Source organism: Lycium barbarum, chromosome 4 (assembly GCF_019175385.1).
Source record: "Lycium barbarum isolate Lr01 chromosome 4, ASM1917538v2, whole genome shotgun sequence".
Lineage (NCBI taxonomy): Eukaryota > Viridiplantae > Streptophyta > Magnoliopsida > Solanales > Solanaceae > Lycium > Lycium barbarum.
In genome coordinates, this window is record NC_083340.1 from 139,959,507 (window position 1) to 139,978,314 (window position 18,808).

General features: G+C 37.4%; 2 protein-coding genes and 1 pseudogene across 2 annotated transcripts; all 3 read left to right on the plus strand.

The window, feature by feature from the left end:
• Window positions 1-75: 75 nt before the first annotated feature.
• LOC132636665 (clathrin coat assembly protein AP180-like) lies at window positions 76-4,174 on the plus strand. The gene is made up of 2 exons (XM_060353632.1): window positions 76-529; window positions 1,720-4,174. Exon 2 carries the CDS (start codon window positions 1,801-1,803, stop codon window positions 4,042-4,044), a length of 2,244 nt encoding a protein of 747 aa, XP_060209615.1. The 5' UTR covers window positions 76-529; window positions 1,720-1,800; the 3' UTR covers window positions 4,045-4,174.
• A 1,651-nt stretch (window positions 4,175-5,825) lies between these two features.
• Window positions 5,826-7,133, plus strand: LOC132636667 (histidinol-phosphate aminotransferase, chloroplastic-like; annotated as a pseudogene).
• A 1,138-nt stretch (window positions 7,134-8,271) lies between these two features.
• On the plus strand, window positions 8,272-12,146 carry LOC132636668 (small ubiquitin-related modifier 2-like). The gene is made up of 3 exons (XM_060353636.1): window positions 8,272-8,434; window positions 11,368-11,517; window positions 11,705-12,146. Exons 1-3 carry the CDS (start codon window positions 8,351-8,353, stop codon window positions 11,768-11,770), a joined length of 300 nt encoding a protein of 99 aa, XP_060209619.1. The 5' UTR covers window positions 8,272-8,350; the 3' UTR covers window positions 11,771-12,146.
• The last annotated feature ends 6,662 nt before the right edge of the window (window positions 12,147-18,808 follow it).

Consider the following 18,808-nt stretch of genomic DNA (forward strand, 5'->3'; position numbering starts at 1 on the left):
ATGAACTTGTAACGTATACACTGCATTTGCCCCTGTATAATATGCAGAGCGACGAACCTAAAAAGGGAGGTTGAAGGTGAAGGATATACTTCAAAAGTTGGAAAAGATTTTCTTTAGGCTCCTGTTAAAAAGACTAGGGTGTACTGGCATCTGTTTTTACGATCACACAATTGGCAAATACAAGAAAGTAATTGCTTTATTGAGGACCCATATTTTTGTCAAAGGGAAATTCTACCATTCAGTTTGGAGTATGCATAGGATATCAACAAGAAAAAGCAGAAGTCGGGAGAACCACACATGCATTCATCCAGAAAAAAAGCAAAATACCTTCTCAAGTTTAAAAACACTAATGAAACAATCAAGTGGTACTACGATTATCAAGAGTTTTGGTGGGATGAATAAGATCCCTCCACTGATAAGATCGGGCTCGAGCCGTGAGAATGGAAAAATTCATGAGTGGAAGCGCTTGTTCCTTTAATAAACTTTACACGGCGCAAAGTCTGGACCCGAAGCGAGTACCTTACACCAGGTGAGAAACAAACAAACAAAAAATGTTACTACAAGAAATAGTGTGTGAACCACACATGCTATTCCTCTTTATCACGATCAGTTGTCCCCTTTAAAATAGTTTGATTTTGATTTAGGTTATTGGTTCTTTTTGGCATTGCAAACATATATCTTCGAAGAATATTTTAGATCCAATTAATTATGTAGAACCCGTTTTATATACTTCTTTGTACTTGATACAAGATTTATCAGTCAAGTGTGTACCTTAGCATGCACCTATATAATTTGGTGTGTTGCAGTATTTGCATGGTTAATTAGGTATTTACATTATATTATATTATATATAGGTGGTAGTTATATTAATAGTTATTAAAGTATAAAATAAGAGAGGTTATGGTATATACTTAGTGTATATTATTGGATTAATTATATATTATCAACTTGATGAATAAGATAAAAGATTCATAAGACTAATTACTTTAACATGTCAGCTTCATTAATTAAAAAAAGGGCAACCCCATGCACAAAGCAGGAGTTAGCAGGGTCATTAGTGGCTGCTTCTACAACTTGAACTCGTGACCTATAAGTCACAGGGAGACAATTTTACCGTTGCTCCAAGACTCTTATTCATGTTAGCTTCATTAATAAACTCACTAAATAAGACCATTAAACACTCCCTATCGAAAGGTTCTCTACAAATTCCAAAAGTTGACTTAGTCATGGACTGGATATCTACAATTAACAGCTGGTTAATTAGTTTAATCTTCATATCTTAATCAGAGATTCACATAGATGCTTAGCACGTTCAAGTTCTTGGATTTTTCACTTTCTTGTTTTTTTTCTTTCTTTCCTTTTGGTATTTACCTCATATACTTCTATACGTGTATGGATGTGAGTGCTAATTATCTTAGTGTTGTTCACGTCTTTACACTGTAATATAAAATGTTAGGCTGAGAGAAATTCAAGGAGACTCTCTCATTCTTCACAACACAAAGTAAACTTTGCAATAACCAAATCAATTCAGAGAGAAAGAAAAAAGAAAGAATTTTTCCAACTAACTTCTCTCTGTCTCCCTTCAACCAAAAACTTCATCAATCTTGAATCTAAAGAGCATTTCAAGATTTCAAGAAGTTAACAATCAAGATATTTCTTGTGTTTTTTTCTGTTTGCTGATGATGATAATCGCCTTTTTGTAATTGCGAATGCGATCAGGTTGGTTATATATGTCCGGTATCTGAATAAAGAAAACCCCGCGTTGAATTGAAGGTTTTTGAGGCACAAGAAAAGAGAAATATGCCAAGCAAGTTAAAGAAGGCAATTGGTGCAGTAAAAGATCAAACAAGCATTAGCCTTGCAAAAGTTGCAAGCAACACTTCCTCAACACTTGAAGTCTCTGTCCTAAAAGCCACAACACATGATGATGTACCTATCGATGATCGATACGTTCAAGAAGTCATCAAACTCGTCTCCTCCAACAAAGCCTACGCGGCTGCATGTGCTCGTGCCATTGGCAAACGCATTGGTAGAACGAGGAATTGGATTGTTGCCCTAAAATCACTAATGCTTGTCCTAAGAATTTTCCAAGATGGTGATCCTTATTTCCCTCGAGAAGTCCTTCATGCTATGAAACGCGGAGCCAAGATTCTCAACCTTTCTAGCTTTCGTGATGATTCAAATTCTAGTCCTTGGGATTTCACAGCATTCGTTCGTACGTTTGCTCTCTATCTTGACGAGCGTTTGGATTGTTTTCTTACTGGAAAGCTTCAAAGAAGATACAATAATCGCGAACGAGAAAATTCTAGCAGCAATTATAGGACTACTAGTTATAGTAGTCGAAGAAGGGGTGATGAGCCCGTTCGTGACATGAAACCAGTAATGCTGCTTGACAAGATCTCGTATTGGCAACGATTGATTGAAAGAGCAATTGCTACAAGGCCAACAGGGGCAGCTAAGACGAATCGTCTTGTACAAATCGCTTTGTATGCTGTTGTCACAGAGAGTTTTGATCTTTACAAGGATATCTCAGACGGGCTCGCGCTTGTTCTTGATAGTTTCTTCCATTTACCATATCAATCGTGTGTAAACGCCTTCCAAACATGTGTCAAAGCTGCTAAACAGTTCGAGGAGATTAGTGCTTTTTACTCCGTGTGTAAAAGCATAGGAGTTGGCAGGACATCGGAATATCCAAGCGTGCAAACTATCTCAGAGGAGTTGATCGAAACATTGCAAGAATTTCTCAAGGATCAATCTTCATTTCCAGCACATACACAGAACAAGCAGCATTTGCTTCTTCCGGGTCCCGGTGGTGGTTCCACAAGGACCACGAGCAGCAAACGCAACAGTTATGGTGGACAATCCGAATTTTCTATGGCCACAGAAACGACAGAGCCATACTCGGAAATGAGTACTAATTCTCGTGTAGAATCGCGTTGCACGTCATTAGAAGATCTAATAAGTGCAACCGAGATATGGAAAAGTCCAGCCAATATTTCGATTGATTTGGAGGCCTATTCGGATATTCAATTCGAGAAGCAGTTGGACGATACGGGGTCCACTCATTCATTGCCTGTTTCGAATTCCATGGCTGATCTTGTATCCTTACCGGATTGGCAAGGATACGATGAAGACGACGAGAAAAAACAAGAAGAAGAAAAGCAACAAAAACAGGAATTACCGAAAGACAAAGAAGCTGAACTTGAACAGCAACAACAACATAAACAGAATCCATCATTAGATTCTACTAGTTCAGCCAAAGGATGGGAACTCGTGTTAACCGAGGCGATCCCTTCAACGTCTTTCAATGCGTTCCCTGAGCAACCAAAACCGAATCTCCTGCCATCAGCATCTTTCAACGCGTTTCCAGAACAAGGACAAGAAAATGTGCAAACAAATGAATCATCAGAAGAGGTTTCTTCAAGCAATGGATGGGAATTGGTACTGTTCGAAAACATGCCACAAGCACAATCGACACAACCCGTGCCTAGTACCACCGCGAACAACAACTTTAGCAGCTTTAGTTTCCCCAATTTGGACGAACTGTATAACCAGAATCAAATGCCATTTTATCCGAATAATGGCGTAAACTCACAATTCGCCCCTAGTACAAACAACTTTTTGTATGATCAAAATATGTCCATGAACTTGCCACCTCCAAATAATGAGCTAAATGCATTGCCAGCACCTCAACACTACAATCCATTTTTACAAGACACATCAATGGAGCTAGCCATGGTACCCGTCACGGGTCCCACCACGTACCCGACTATGACCACGAGTTCTTCGTTTAAATTTCCGACGTCTGCTGACACGTTCTCGTCATCAGCACCAGCACCTACATTTCAAGCAACTCCAACTTTTAGTGCTCAGAATAACACTACGGGGGCAGAGCAAAGTACTAATGTGGACGACCCATTCGCGACGTTTTCAAGTAGTGATCAGATGTTTACTAATGGCATCACGAATGAACAGAATTTGTTGCAAGAACAACAGTTATGGTTGCAGAACCAAAACAAAATCATAGCGAAACATAGGGCTTGATTTATTATATACGTGTGCAAAATGAATAAATCTTGTTGTTGTGTTTACAAAATTGGTTGTGTTAATTCTTCTTTCCCTTCCAGTATGACTACATTAATTGCATGATTTTTCGATCAGCTTTCTCTGTGTTTCCTCGTATAAATCTCATGGTAGACTCCAGGTGGATATAGCACCATTCATCTTCATTATTTAGCAAGATTAGACCACAAATTCGATAAATGAAACTCTACTGACTGAGTTTGTCTTTAGACAACGTTCTTGACGGGAAAAAATGTGAATGAAGGTTATGACTGAATTGAATTGGTTCCGTGGTTAGAACTCTTGATCTCTATATGTCTCTCGATTCGAGAATTTAGGATTTGAATCGATTTCCTCTCATTTATTCCTCGTAAATTGAATTGATTTATTCTAAAAATTTCATTTCAATTGGAATTTAGATTCTAATTTCTTCTATCAGGAAGTTTGCATGACAAAAAGCTAAAAGCTATCAGTAAAAAAATCATTCAATGGATATGTTAGTATTCATTATAATAGTGAACGCTTACCTAGTTTCATCAACTCCTGTATACTCATTTCATCAAGTGAAAATATGTTCTATGCTAGTGTTCATTTTATGCAGGTAGATTGTGGAATAAAATACATACATAACAATCTAAGGATTAAACTATTTAAAGGCAAAATATCATTTTAAAACAATTAATTTATGTATAATAATCTTTTCATTTTATGACCACAAACTAATCCCTTCTTTACTAGTCACCGAACAATTCATATATTATAATCTGGAATGAGTTTAAGTTATATATTCTTTCAGTGTAAAGGATTCTTTATAATATTAGATTACTCAAATCACGATATCTATATGTAAGATCCACTAAATGTGAAATTTGTAATTTTGAGATTTGACAGAGTACTTGTTATTACAGTTGATCGCCTTATGATGTATTTTTTCACACTAATATAACTTAAAACTCTCCAGAGCAACTAGTATGTGGATTCAAAGGCGGAATAAGGATTGAGGTTTGGGAGAGAATTAAAAGACAATCTTGCTTATATACCCCCCCCCCCCCCCCCCCCCCCCCAAAAAAAAAAAAATCACTTCGAACCCACATTTCATGAAAAGAGAGAACTTACTAGCCTCTACTTTACGAGTAAACCATCCGATTACTTGTGCATGTGAGTTCACAAGTGAATAATATCTATCTTTATTGAATTTTTCTAATATAAATACAAAGTCTATGCAAAAGTTACTGGGTTCGCCCGAACCCAACACTATAGCTCCTCCCCTGTGTAAACCAAATGACAAGTGAATTAACTCTGTCAAGCTTCAATAAGTGATTGGCTCAAAATTGCTCATTTGATCTAATCGAAAGTTAAATCTCACTACTAGAAATAGAGGTTTTTCCCATCGACATTCAGTGGGAAATTTATGAATTTATGAACATGATTTTTCCACCTCATTTCCATTGAACTAGCTCACTGGGAAAATGCATAGTGGGAAACAGATTCCCATTGAAATGCTGGAAATCTTTTTAATTTTCCCTGTCAAAACACTATACTTTTTAATTTTTCCCACTGACATTCAGTGAAATAACTACTGATCATTTTCAGTGAGAAAATATAAATTTTCTAGTAATATTCGTTAAGTATTAAAACAACGAAATGCGTATTTAACTAAGTTTATAAGTTGATCAAATACTCAAATTGAAGTATAAATATCTTTTGCTCCATGAATTTGATAAACATCGAAAGTGCTTATAAGATATAAGCCAAGTACTTAATTAGCCCATTTTACCCTTTGAGGTGTTGTCCACTCGTCTTGGTAGAAAACCAGAGGACATTGTAAAATTAGACGCTAATGAAAACCCATATGGCCCTCCTCCGGAGGTAAACGAAGCTTTGGGGTCCATGAAATTTCCGTATATTTATCCTGATCCTGAAAGCCGTACGTTGCGTGCGGCCCTTGCTGAAGATTCTGGCCTTGAAGCTGAGTATATTCTTGCAGGGTGCGGTGCAGATGAACTCATTGATTTGATATGCGGTGCATATTGGATCCTGGTGACAAGATTGTTGACTGCCCACCCACTTTCGCAATGTATGAATTTGATGCAGCTGTAAATGGTGCACATGTCATCAAAGCGCCTAGGAACCCAGACTTTAGCCTGGATGTAGAACGGATAGCCGAAGTGGTTGAACATGAGAAACCGAAGTGCATATTCCTGACATCGCCTAATAATCCTGATGGGAGTATAATTGATGATGAAACTCTTTTGAATATACTTCGCCTGCCCATATTGGTAATATTGGATGAAGCATATGTCGAGTTTTCTGGGATGGAGTCTAAGATGAAATGGGTGAAGAAGCATGAGAATCTGATTGTTCTTCGCACGTTCAGCAAAAGAGCTGGTTTAGCTGGACTCAGAGTAGGATATGGAGCATTTCCAAAGAATATTATTGAATTCCTTTGGCGAGCAAAGCAACCATATAATGTGTCTGTTGCTGCTGAAGTTGCTGCATGTGCTGCATTAAAGAACCCCATTTATCTGGAGAATGTGAAAGTGGCACTGGTGCAAGAACGGGAGAGGCTATTTAATCTCTTGAAAGAAGTCCCATTTCTCGATCCATACCCTAGCTATTCTAATTTCATTCTCTGTAAGGTTATGTCTGGCATGGATGCTAAGAAATTGAAGGAGGACCTTGCGACTATGGGAGTGATGATCCGTCACTACAATAGCAAGGAACTGAAGGGATACGTTCGTGTCTCTGTAGGCAAGCCCGAGCACACGGAGGCGTTAATGAAATGCCTCAAGCACTTCTATTGATCTTGCTGGGGTTCGGAAGTTCAAAATCAGAAGTGACTTGTGTTCTCTTACAATGAAGACAAATTGGGAGTTTTGCTGTGCTATTTATGCTAATTGCAAAGGAATCATTCTTCAGAAATCAATTGTTTGTATGCTGGACCAAACATCACCTCTTATTGTTGTTGTTAGACAAACTGAAATATGGAAATGAGGGGGTCACAGAGTTGTCTCGACTCTAAGTGTACATTATATTGAAAATTGCCATGCAATGGCATTTGTAGTTTTGTACCTTTAGCATTGGAATGGTTATGAATAAAACAACTTGAGCTGAAAAAAAAAAAAAGTACTTAATTACTAAGCAAGAAATTAGTTGGGCACCTCCCAACGAATCATTTTTCAGTTTATAACCAATAGTATGGCTTACTAGTATCTTTTTATTAAATACATCAATTGTATATTATTAGTTTTAACACTTATATTTAAATACGTATAACGGCAGGGGTATATTTGGACCCAAAATATAATAACAGCGGTACATTTGTCCCAACCGTAGTGAGATTAAAGTTGTCCAAGGCAGAAATCCAATCTTACGTGACACTGATGTTTGATGAGGTGGATGGCACCTCAGCACCCCTAACCCATTTTATCCCTCCCTCTATTTGTTCTTCCACTAATAAAGGGGAGTGGTAAATGAGTTAGGGGTGCTAAAATGGCATTTCGCGTGGCATCCACCTTATCAAATGTCAGTGCCACGTAAGATTGGATGTCCACTTTGAATAGCTTTAACGGAGGAGGGGTATATTTGGATCCAAAATATAACAGCAGAGATATATTTAATCTAATAGTATAACAACAGGAGTATATTTGGACCTAAAATATAACAAGGGGTATATTTGGCCCTTTTTTGATAGTGCAGGGGTATAATTGGCCCTTTTCTATTTCTAAATCTAGAAATATGTCATTCTTTGTGATAAATTAAAAAGAAAAATGTATCATATAAATTGGGACAAAGAGAGCATTTTTTTGAGAAAATTACAATGTATGTTCATTGGGGGCAACAATGCTACCTTCTTACAAAAATGACTAAAACTTTTCTCTCTCTCACTCTCTCGCTCTCTCTATCTCTGCCTTTGTATATATGTTTGTATATGTTGATATAAGTATCTGTATATGTTTATATATTTTGAGCTATTTTTTGTAATGTAAGCTTTAGACTTTTTTTTTTTTTGCAATGTAAATGACCAACTTGTATATTTTTAAAATTTTTTCTATTTTTTTTTTTTTTTGGGATAAAGAAAAGTGTTCGACATAAACTGAAACGGAGGGAATATGTTTCACATTTTATTTGTGTAAAGTACGAACTTAAAACTTAATGGACTATTTTGGGCATTTTCTCCCATCCTCACCAACTATATAAAGATAGAAACCAGACCATCCAAGTCCAAGTTACACAAATTTCATTTTTCTCCATTATTGACACAAACAAGAAAAGAAAAAGAAAAAAAATGTCAGGAGCAGCAACAGGTGAGGAAGACAAGAAGCCCACAGGTGACCAATCTGGTCATATCAACCTCAAAGTCAAAGGGCAGGTTATTGTTATTATTATGTCATTAGTGTTTTATTTCCATCACGTATGATTTCATTTAGGGTTTTACAGAGTAATATAAAAGAATAATCATACAAATCCTTTCAACTTTGAGAATTTTTGGGTCCAAAATGGAGTGAAAGAGATGCATATAATTGACCCTAATAGCTTTTGGATTGAGGGTTAGTTGATTGATTGATTTAAATGAGTGGTTGTCGTGCCGGAGTCAGAATTTTTACTAAGGGAATTTAAAATATAAAGAAATAAATAGGGCTGTATATTCTTATGATTTCATTAGGGTTTTGGCAATAATTTTAAAAAATATACAGCCCTAACATAAAATACAATATTATACAAAATTATATCTTGGGGAAAGCATTATACATAATGTATCATGCTTATGACCAAAGTGTATAATAGTGTACAAAAGGTGTTTATACACAAATATGGGCTAAATCGGGTAACAAACTCAAAATATGGGCTACGTGGCGTAAGTATTTTCTCCCAGTGGACATAGAGCGTAATTTTTCCATACGAGTGTTAGGAGTCGGTTTTACAGAGTAGCATAAGAATAATCATCCTTTCATCATTGAAATTTTTTGGGTCCAAATAGAGTGGAATAGATGTGTATAATATATAGACCCAACTAGCTTTGGGTTGAGGGGGAGTTGATTAAATGGCTGATTAGGCTTTTTAACACTGCATTAAGGTTTTACTTTTAATTCTAAGACGTGTGTGGCTAAAAGTAGAAAAAAGTCTTCAATATGCCATAAACATTATGTGAACCGTAGCGGCGATCAGTGTGGTCACATCAATCTCAAAGTCAAAGGCCAGGTTATTCTTATTATCTCATTAGTTTTTTCCATCGCGTATGATTTCTATTAGGGTTTCGTCGATAAGAAAACAAGGGTTAGGAGTAGGTTTTACAGTGTAGCATAAGGGTAATCATATGAATCATTTTACGATTGAAAACTTATAGGTATAGAGAAGAATAGATGCATATAATAGACCTAACTAGCAGCAAAGGTATTCAGTAAGGTAAGGCCTAGCCCCCCTTGCTTGTACTTTTTTCTTTTGAGTTTCGCTTTTATTATATAAATAAAAAAATTAGCCCTAAGTACCTTGCCAAGTGAATTTGCTTTAAAAAAAGAAATAGCACCCAGGTTGTGACTTAGTGGTGGCCAATAGAGTGGGTTGAGAACCTTGAGATCTCAAGTTCAATTCCCAGCGGAAGCAAAAGCACTAGGTGATTTCTTCTTATTTGTCCGAGTCTTGGTGGATAGAGCTAAGTTGACTGGTGCCTGTGCTGGTGGGAGGTAGCAGGTGCCCTGTGAAATTGGCCCGGACACTACGGTTATAAAAAATTATAATCGAGCCAACTAGCTTTTTGGTTGAGGGAGAGTTGATTGATTGGTTTGAATGAATGGTTGATTAGGCTTTTTAATTCTGCATTAGGGTTTTGATTACTTTTATTCTATGATTTATGTGGCTACATTGTTTAAAGACTTTAAAACACATTGAAGTAGCATCAACTCTTTTCTTGATGAGGGTGGGGTGGTGCTTGGGCCATCTTGTGCACACATCGACTATTCCACCGGGCACGTGCTACCTCTCACCAGCACAGACTATTCTGCCGACCAAGGGTTAAGTCTGATGGGTAGAAATCACCCCGTGTTCTATGATTTGTGTTTAAGTAGCATCGACTTAACTTGATTCAAGTACAAATTAGAAATTTGGAACAAAAAAAAGAGAGAAAAAAAAAAAAACTCCATTTCTAACTGGTTTTCTTCAATTCTTCCCTGATTACCTTGTTGTTCTATGTTATATTTAGTTTAGTAATTGTTCCTATTTTGTTTGTAGACACAATAGCGCATGGACAAAATTGTCTCAAAAGGCACTTCTGTTATCCTTCATTAGTATTTCGTCACCATTCATTTCCTAAGTCATTTTGCTTGACCTATTGTAATTAGTCTAGGCCATTGGAGCTCCGAATGCTAATGTACAATGAATTAAATACTAGTAACACGTAATTTCTTCGATTTTATTATGTGGTTAAAAAAGCTAAAACCAAAAAGTAAAAAAGGAGCCTCAGAAACAGAAAACAGATATGTATATAGAAGAAAAAGCATACCAATAAGTAATCCTGAGGTGGGACTATCAAGGTTGTTGAATTTGTGCTAATGCTCTATGAGTTGCCTGTGAGAAAATTTCATTGTACATATTTAGTCTATCGTTCCATTACAGTCCTCTAAGATCAGAGAAAGCCCCTGTAATTGTCATGTTGTATCGAAGTATATTATCTTTTCTCGATATTTAGATACTGATTTTTTCATCAATGCTAAACCAGGATATCTCAGGCTAGCTTAACGAAATGCTGCAAAATACTATGTCAATTGAGGGCTTAGTTTGTTAGTCTCCAATGGTAGACTTTGGTAATGCTTATGTTAATTATCTTGTCTTAGTTGAAGTTGTTACCGAATAGTGATCTGCTGCTTATCCTCAGAAAGTCAACCTTGGAAGCGGGAGTGTTCATTTGATTATGTACAATTGTTGACAGGGGATTGTAATTACCTACAGTGAGTTACATGTTGCCTTTTTTCTTCAAGATACAACAATTACCTGGGCTGTTACTTCTTGAGCCTTGAAATTTACTTTCTATTGCTGGTCCGAACAATGTTTTGTTTTGGCTATACACATTTCATTCTGGCTGTACAGCCCAATTTCTTATGCAGTTGTGTGTTATTTCTGATATGTAGCTGATGAAACAATTAGCAGCGGACCTTTTTCTTTCTTTGTCCCATCTTTTATTTCTTTTCCTTGCTGTTATTAGTATGATGGGCTGCTAACTAAAATTTTCCAGAAATTGGCCTTTTGCACGTATTAATGAGGAGGAAAATGGCAAGAGAATTATGTGTTTGACTGGTTTTCTGGTTGCAGGATGGGAATGAAGTATTCTTTAGGATCAAAAGGAGCACTCAACTGAAGAAGCTGATGAATGCTTATTGTGACCGACAGTCGGTGGACTTCAATTCAATTGCCTTCCTGTTTGATGGTCGCCGTCTTAGAGCAGAACAGACTCCAGATGAGGTCTCTCTCTCTCTCTCTCTCACACACACACACACACACACACACACAAACGTGCACACAAATACAAACAAACAAAGGATAAAAGAAATACCAAAAAAAAAAAAAAAAGGCCCCTGATCTGCTTTATGTTGTGCTTAACAATTGTGATTAATCTCTTTTTTTCCTACAATTATCCTACCTTTTGCAGCTGGAGATGGAAGATGGTGATGAGATTGATGCAATGTTGCATCAGACCGGAGGCACAGCTCTTTGAGTCTTCTCGTCTGTTTCTGTGGACGTAAGACTTTATATGTGTTTCAAGATAGTATGGACTTGATGAAAGTAGCTTGTGCAACTTTAGGATCTGTAGAGTGTAATGAGCGGGATTGTGTTTGTTTGCTTTATGTTGACCAGCTCGGTTGAACTTAATTGCTACTGTAACTTGACGTGAAAGTCATTACTTGCTTCACTTTTCGTAAGATGACATGAATTTAGATCTTGGTTTGTTGTAAATAATCCGCTTTCGCAACCATCAGAAAAGATCGGAAGCTTGGTGACAAGGAAAAAATCCAGTAGAGTCTGCTTTGCACCTCACATGTGATCACAGTTTGGACCATAATCTCTGGTTTATATCCTGTGTATGGTTTCTATCTTGCTAGTAGTTTGTTTCAGAATTAGCCCTTAATGCTTTTGTCAAAGTGCTAAAAGTGCAACATGTGATCTATGAATTAGGTGCATGTTGTGAGTTCTAATCTTGCTGCAAACAAAAAACCTGGTATTTAAGGGGTAGAAGAGTAGATAGATGGACCAGTTACCATCGAGTATTGAATTGTGTGCCCACGACCCTGTGGGAATTGTTGATTTTTTGAAAAAGGTTTGTTTTAGAACTTCTCTTCACGTTCTTTGATTCGTAGGAACTGCGCTGGGTTGGTTGGGGTAATAGTCCTCTCCTTGGTCATATAGTCAAATTTTTATATTGCCTTGATTTGATATGTTGAAAATAGCTCGGACTACATTGCATGAGTTTGAATCTCAATAGTTTCACATTACCTTGTCCAATCTAAACTATGATCAAGAAAGATTTAAAGAGAAGAACAAAAGTAGTCGGTGTCTTTCCCATCCCTCAGAAAAGATCAGAACTTTGGTGATAAGAGAAAGCTCCAGTAGAGTCTGCATTGCACCTCGTATGTGATTACTGTTTGGTCCATTATCTCTGGTTTAACACCTGTGTATGGTTTCTATCTTACTGGTAATTTGTTTTTTTGAACTAATCCCCAAGGCTTTATCAAGTGGTAAAAATGCTGCACGTTATCTGTAGGTTAGGTACATATTAGCACTGAGTATTGAATTGTGCACCATGACCCTTGGGGGATTTTTCGGTTTGTTTTTGAACTTTTATTCGCGGTTTTTTGATTCTTTGGAGCTACGCTGTGGTTGGGGTGACGGTCCTCTCTTTAGTCATTTTCAGCTGTGTTTAGATTGTTAAGTTGCTTATTTCTTTTTGCTAAGCACTTGAGGCAATCAAGAGAACAGCATAGATAAGATCATTAGTTAAGATTGCTGCTTGTCGTAGCGCATCATCATGCGACCTTCTTGCCAAATATTTAATTCAACCATTATATGGAACCATGTTGCTTTACAAGCAGCAAAACATGGAAGCAATAGTGGTAAACTTTCAAACTGCATTGGTCCATGTAACACAGAACCACGCAGAGCACTGAAAATAGAAGGATGTGTTCCCTTAATAGTCACTCTCTAAGGTCTTAAGGAAACCTTCATACTGCCAAGAGATCATAATTCGAACTAAACTATGATCAAGAAAGAAGAACAAAAATGATTAGTATCTTTCAAGGACAAGATTCTCTCTTTTCTTTTATTTTCTTTTTAAATAGTTTTTTGGCTCAAGCATTCCTTTTGCATTTGATGGATTGAGATAGGAGTATCATTTTTGGGACATTTCCACAAATTTCCTTCTTTTGAGGCCATATTTAAAGCTGTCCTCGTTAAGCCAATGAGATGAACTTGTTTGCGACTTATCAACTAGGTGTAATTAAAACCCATTTCTCGTGAACTAATGGGGACATAATTAGTAAGGATTCGTTTGGGGGAAACACCAAATCAGTACCTAAAATGCGGAATTAAAGGATAACAAGAAATTGGGATGAGAATTGAAGAAAAGGGGATGCGAAAAGAGGGATAGAAACTAGACCCCAATGAATCTATGGACAAATCTAGATCTATCAAACCAAGACCCTTCCAATTGGATTCAATCAAAAGGACCTAAACTATTTGAATTCAAGGCAAGAGAAACTCAATTGAATCCACAAATGAACAACTCTTCATGAAATCAATGGAAATGAGGTTCAAAACCAATAATGAAATCCACCATTATCTATCACTAACTAAAGCTAATCCTAGCTAAACAATCTATCCTAGCTAATGCATAAGCTAAGGAAGAAATGAAAGACTGCTAAGGAAGAAATGAAAGATTAAGTGTCTTGTTTATACTAAAAGCTCTTACAACAAAGGCCCTAAAGTGACTCTTTGCGAAAATAACCCAACATGGGATCTTCATCTTCCAAACACCAATTGTCTTGCAATTGTAGCCCAAATTACATCCCTAGCCTTGAATTTGGAATCTTGGCCACGATTTGCACCTTATAGCAACAATTTGCACTTTTAACCCTTTGTGCTTTTAGCCACTTGGTGTAGAAGCCTCCATAATCTCTTCCCATGCTACCATCCAAGCGTCCTACATCGTTCTAAGCATCCTTGTGCTATTTGTGCTAGTTAGGATCATATCATCCTCCCCTTCTTCAAAAGCATTCGTCCTCGAATCCGAACCTAGCAAAATCCAAGGGAAGACATACAGAGACATATTCCTCAATGCATGAGGGTTATCACAAAAGGCAATGATCATATTCTCATCCCAACAAGGGACAAACTTGTGGTGCAACCACACATCAACCACTACCAAACACAAAATTTCCTCATATGAGACATCAAGAAGTTGATTCCTCCAAGGTAGTGTTAAGACTAAATCACACACGGTATCACTGGGATCAAAAGGGAAGAGTATACACATATCTCGATTAAGAGCATAATCATCTAACCCATAAAGACCCCTTTGAACATAAGATGCTCCCATAACACACATAAGAGCGTCATCATAGAAAATAAGTAATAAGGAAAGGTGTCACGCAAAATAACTTTTTCACCTATGTCATCCTCCAATGTAGGCTCACTAGGTTCAAGAACAATATCATGCGTTGGGCTACAAAGATTTTGAACATGCAATGAAGAATTAACAATTTGTAGGCAAACATTACCTTCTTTTTCGACACTCCCTTTCTTTGAAGGGCGCCCATCACTTTCGGAGGTTTTTTTCAAATTCGACATTGGCCCATCAACTAGGTCACAAATCCTCAAGAAGGACTCTTTGTCATCAGGGATGGTGTCATAGATTTTACCCACCCCATGCTTGTCATCAAGACTAAGCTCATCATCATCCCATAGTGAGTTACAAAACACATTATAGCTTCCAAAGGAAACTAAATGCTCAACATTACCATACATCCCACTAGGTACATCATTTCCATAAGTCATGTCAACATCGAATAAGACATTAACTTTAAAGAGAGAAGAATCAATGAACAATGAAGAGTCCAAGCATGCAATCCCATTCTCAAAAAGATAAATGTGACCTTTCGACGTATTTTCATTTACATGACTATCCACAAGATCAATTACATCAACATCATCATTAATTTGAGGGTTATTAAGCATATCACAAAGTTCCCCAATTAGTGGATTACCATAGCAAACAAATTGATGATCACAAGTAGCCACACTAGTTGGACGCAAATCAACCTTGCTAGAAGAATCAATTCGGTCATCGCTAGGATCAACTTGTGTGTGAACTATCATATCACACGACAATGTACTAACATACAAATCACAAGTGTCAACACTAGGTGGACACAAATTGATCTCACAAGAAGAATCAATTTGGTCATCAATAAGATCAACTAGTGTTGGATCACCCATTTTAACGACATTGTCAACAATCTTTAAAGAATTAAGCTCATCACATGGTAAAGAATCATTAAGCTCAATTAAGGACAAGCTATGATTCACACTCACTTTAACAACATGGTCACTCACATCATTTGGAGTGTTAAGATTAACTATTTTACCTTGAAGTGCGCACACATCATCCTCTTTACCGTGGTTTTCAATTTTGGAGCCCATTTGCTCATTCGGGAAGCATTCAACTACCTCATGAACTTTCAAAGTTTGAGGTTCATCATTCTATTTGCTTCCAAGAATACCTGCACCATTATCAAAACAACTAGAGAAGAAATAAAAGTTACAAGAGTTAGAATGGGGTTGTGACAACTCCCCCACATCACTCCTCACAACCTCTTCTTTTTTCACTCTAGAGCTGTCACTTTTCACTCTCTTACTCCTCTCAATCTTTTCTCTCTCAATTTCATAGGAGTTGGGACAACTGCCAAGTACTTCTTTAGAAGGATTAGGGAAACCCTCCACTTCAATCTTCTCTTTCGCTTCACAAGGACTAGATTTCTTCACCTTCATTTTTGTTCTTTGCGTAAGCATTCCATCGTTAGGTGAATATCTTCTAAATTCTTCTTCGCCCATTGTGGGATTTTGGGACCGCTCTCCATAGGACGACGTTCACTTGCAATTGCTTCATCTTTAGGAAGTAGGGGGGGGGGGGGGGAGGGAGGGAGGAAAGAGGGGTCTCCATTGTTTGCCACTACATACTTGTACCATTCTTGCCCATATGAAAACTTATGTTCTTGGAACCAAGGATTCCCCAAACACAAGTGACAATTGCCTAGTGAAAGTACATCACACCAAACCTTCTCTTGGTATTTTCCATGGGTAAAGAACACCCTTGCACTCCTATCAACGAAGTACCCTCTTTGATCATAGTAAGGGTCTCGTTTCATCACACACTCTATACCCAATGTCTCAACCACTTGAGCGGCAAGGTAGTTGCCGTAGCTACAATCATCCAACACAAGGACATATCCCGCACTACTAAGAAGAATTACTTTCGTCTCAAGAATTCGCCTCTTCGGGTCACTTGTTACTTGAGACCGTACATTCCCTCTACTTCCATCACCAATCAACACTTCCCTCCTCCTACCTTGAACATCACAGCCATATTGAGAACATGGTATCTTCGTATTAAGATAAGATGTTTGATTTATTGTATTTCTTGAAGTAGGAAATGTATACCTTCTACTTTTTTTAGGACGACTCCTACTTGGTCCAACCCACACATTTATACCACTTCGCTTGGAATAGGAAGTATTACAATTCAACGTACGTGAATAGCCACTAGAAGATTCTTCACAATTATCATGTTCAACATTGCTATCTTCATAGACATAGTCACCACAAAGTGCATAACCATAAGGTTCATATTCATCACAACTTCCTAATTCATGCAAGTCTTCACCAATTGGTTCATAACGTATGTGTGAGGAAGGAATATACCTCAAGTCGCCTCCATGTCCATAGTTTGTAAGGTGAGACTCTTCATAGCTCTTATTTTCACCATAGGAATCTTCATAATCATTGTAAGAATAGTGATGCTCAATATCATCGTCATACGTCATACCATCTCCATCATAGCCTCCATCACTATCATAGTCACACCCTCCATTACTAGAGGGATAAATCTCCAAATCATCACCATAAGATTCCGAAGCTATGGATAACATCCTTATACCTTCTACTCCTTATGACTTCCCTCCTTGTACCTACAAAACAAGTAAACAAGATTAGTAGTAAAGTTCCTCACGTCACTAGTATTTGCAATCAAACTTACCTCTCAACCTAAAGCTTCTTCCAAAGATGGTCAAGAACCCCTTATCCAAATCAATTGACAAGGTTGCTAATCTTTGCGGAAGAGTAAATTCTTGCTAATTGAAAGACGAACGACTCAATTAAACTAAAGGACTTGAGCCAAAGAAGTTTCAATGAGAAAAGCTTGAAAAAGAATTAGCACAAAAATAAATGGGACTCAAGAACTAATCAACAACTAAGTAAAGGTCAATTACAAGTGTTAATTATCTTGGAAGATCAAGGAAGGATGAACAAATACCTAGCGAAACTTAGAACTGAAAATTAAGTGAAACCGGGTTGAAGAACAAACTTGCAATGTAATTTCGGGTAAATGCACCCACATTTAGAGGTCGTGGCTTTACATATGGGTTGCTAATGGCTTGTAAAGTGACCCTGAAAAGGGCCATTGCGGGCCCACAAGTGGAAGAATAAAATGCATTTGAGGGAGTGCACTTTACGGTGCGTATTTTGTGACCGTAAATCAGCAACAATAGACAAGTTCTTGGGGTCAAGATTGACGAACCGTCTTTGATCTACGGCCCTTAAAATGGGACCGTACAAGCAGAAAAATAAAATGCATTTGAGAAGTGCATTTTACGGTCCATATTTTATAACCATAAAATCATAACAGTGAGCTCAAATTTTCAAACCATTTCACGGCTTAATTTACGGTTCGTAAATTTCCTCCGTAAAAATTCTTGAGTGATGATGTATTGTATTTCGTACCTCGATATTTGGGCTGGATTTTTTCTGAATATTCATTGTATTTGAGGTACCTTGGGCCCACTATATAATATGTTTTGCTAAATTTGTCCCAACAAATACTTTTTCACTTTTTGTACTTGAAATTTGAGATCAAAAGGCTTCTTTGGGTGTCTTCTTCCTTATAAATTTATGAAAATGCTCAAGAACACCCAAAATTCAATGTACTCCAATTTCAACTCGGATTGGCTTCAATTTTCAGATCTAACCTCTGATGTGCCGTGAAATTATGGCACATTCGATGCTTTTTGGCTATAAGTTTTACTTGTTTTTGAGCAAGTCTTGGTCTTTTTGATATGTTTGTGACATGTTGCAGATGTTTAATATATTTCGGGAGCAAGTCATGGAAATGGAGTAAAAAGATGTTCAAAGAAAGAAAAATAACTGAAGCCTGATTTATACGGAGGAACATAGGGACCGTATAATATTCACGGTCCGTAAATGCCATCGTGGATGCTTAACAGAAAGGGCTCAGACATGAAGTGGAAGTCCAGGCAGAAGTACGGACCGTATAATATTTACGGTCCGTAAATCTCACCGTAGGTTGGTTCCAGAAGAGTCTTAAAGAGAAGAGGATTTACGGGCAGGTTATATGGACCGTATAATATTTACGGTTCTTAAAAGTGGATCGTACATCTGACAACTGGAGAAGATTTTACTGAGAACTGTC

Bases quoted from the DNA above. Each gene is read 5' to 3' on its own strand.
- LOC132636668 (XM_060353636.1), top strand. From the start codon at position 8,351: ATGTCAGGAGCAGCAACAGGTGAGGAAGACAAGAAGCCCACAGGTGAC. The intron at 8,435-11,367 runs GTTATTGTTATT...TTCTGGTTGCAG, and splicing joins ACCTCAAAGTCAAAGGGCAG to GATGGGAATGAAGTATTCTT. The intron at 11,518-11,704 runs GTCTCTCTCTCT...TACCTTTTGCAG, and splicing joins CAGAACAGACTCCAGATGAG to CTGGAGATGGAAGATGGTGA.
- LOC132636665 (XM_060353632.1), top strand. From the start codon at position 1,801: ATGCCAAGCAAGTTAAAGAAGGCAATTGGTGCAGTAAAAGATCAAACA.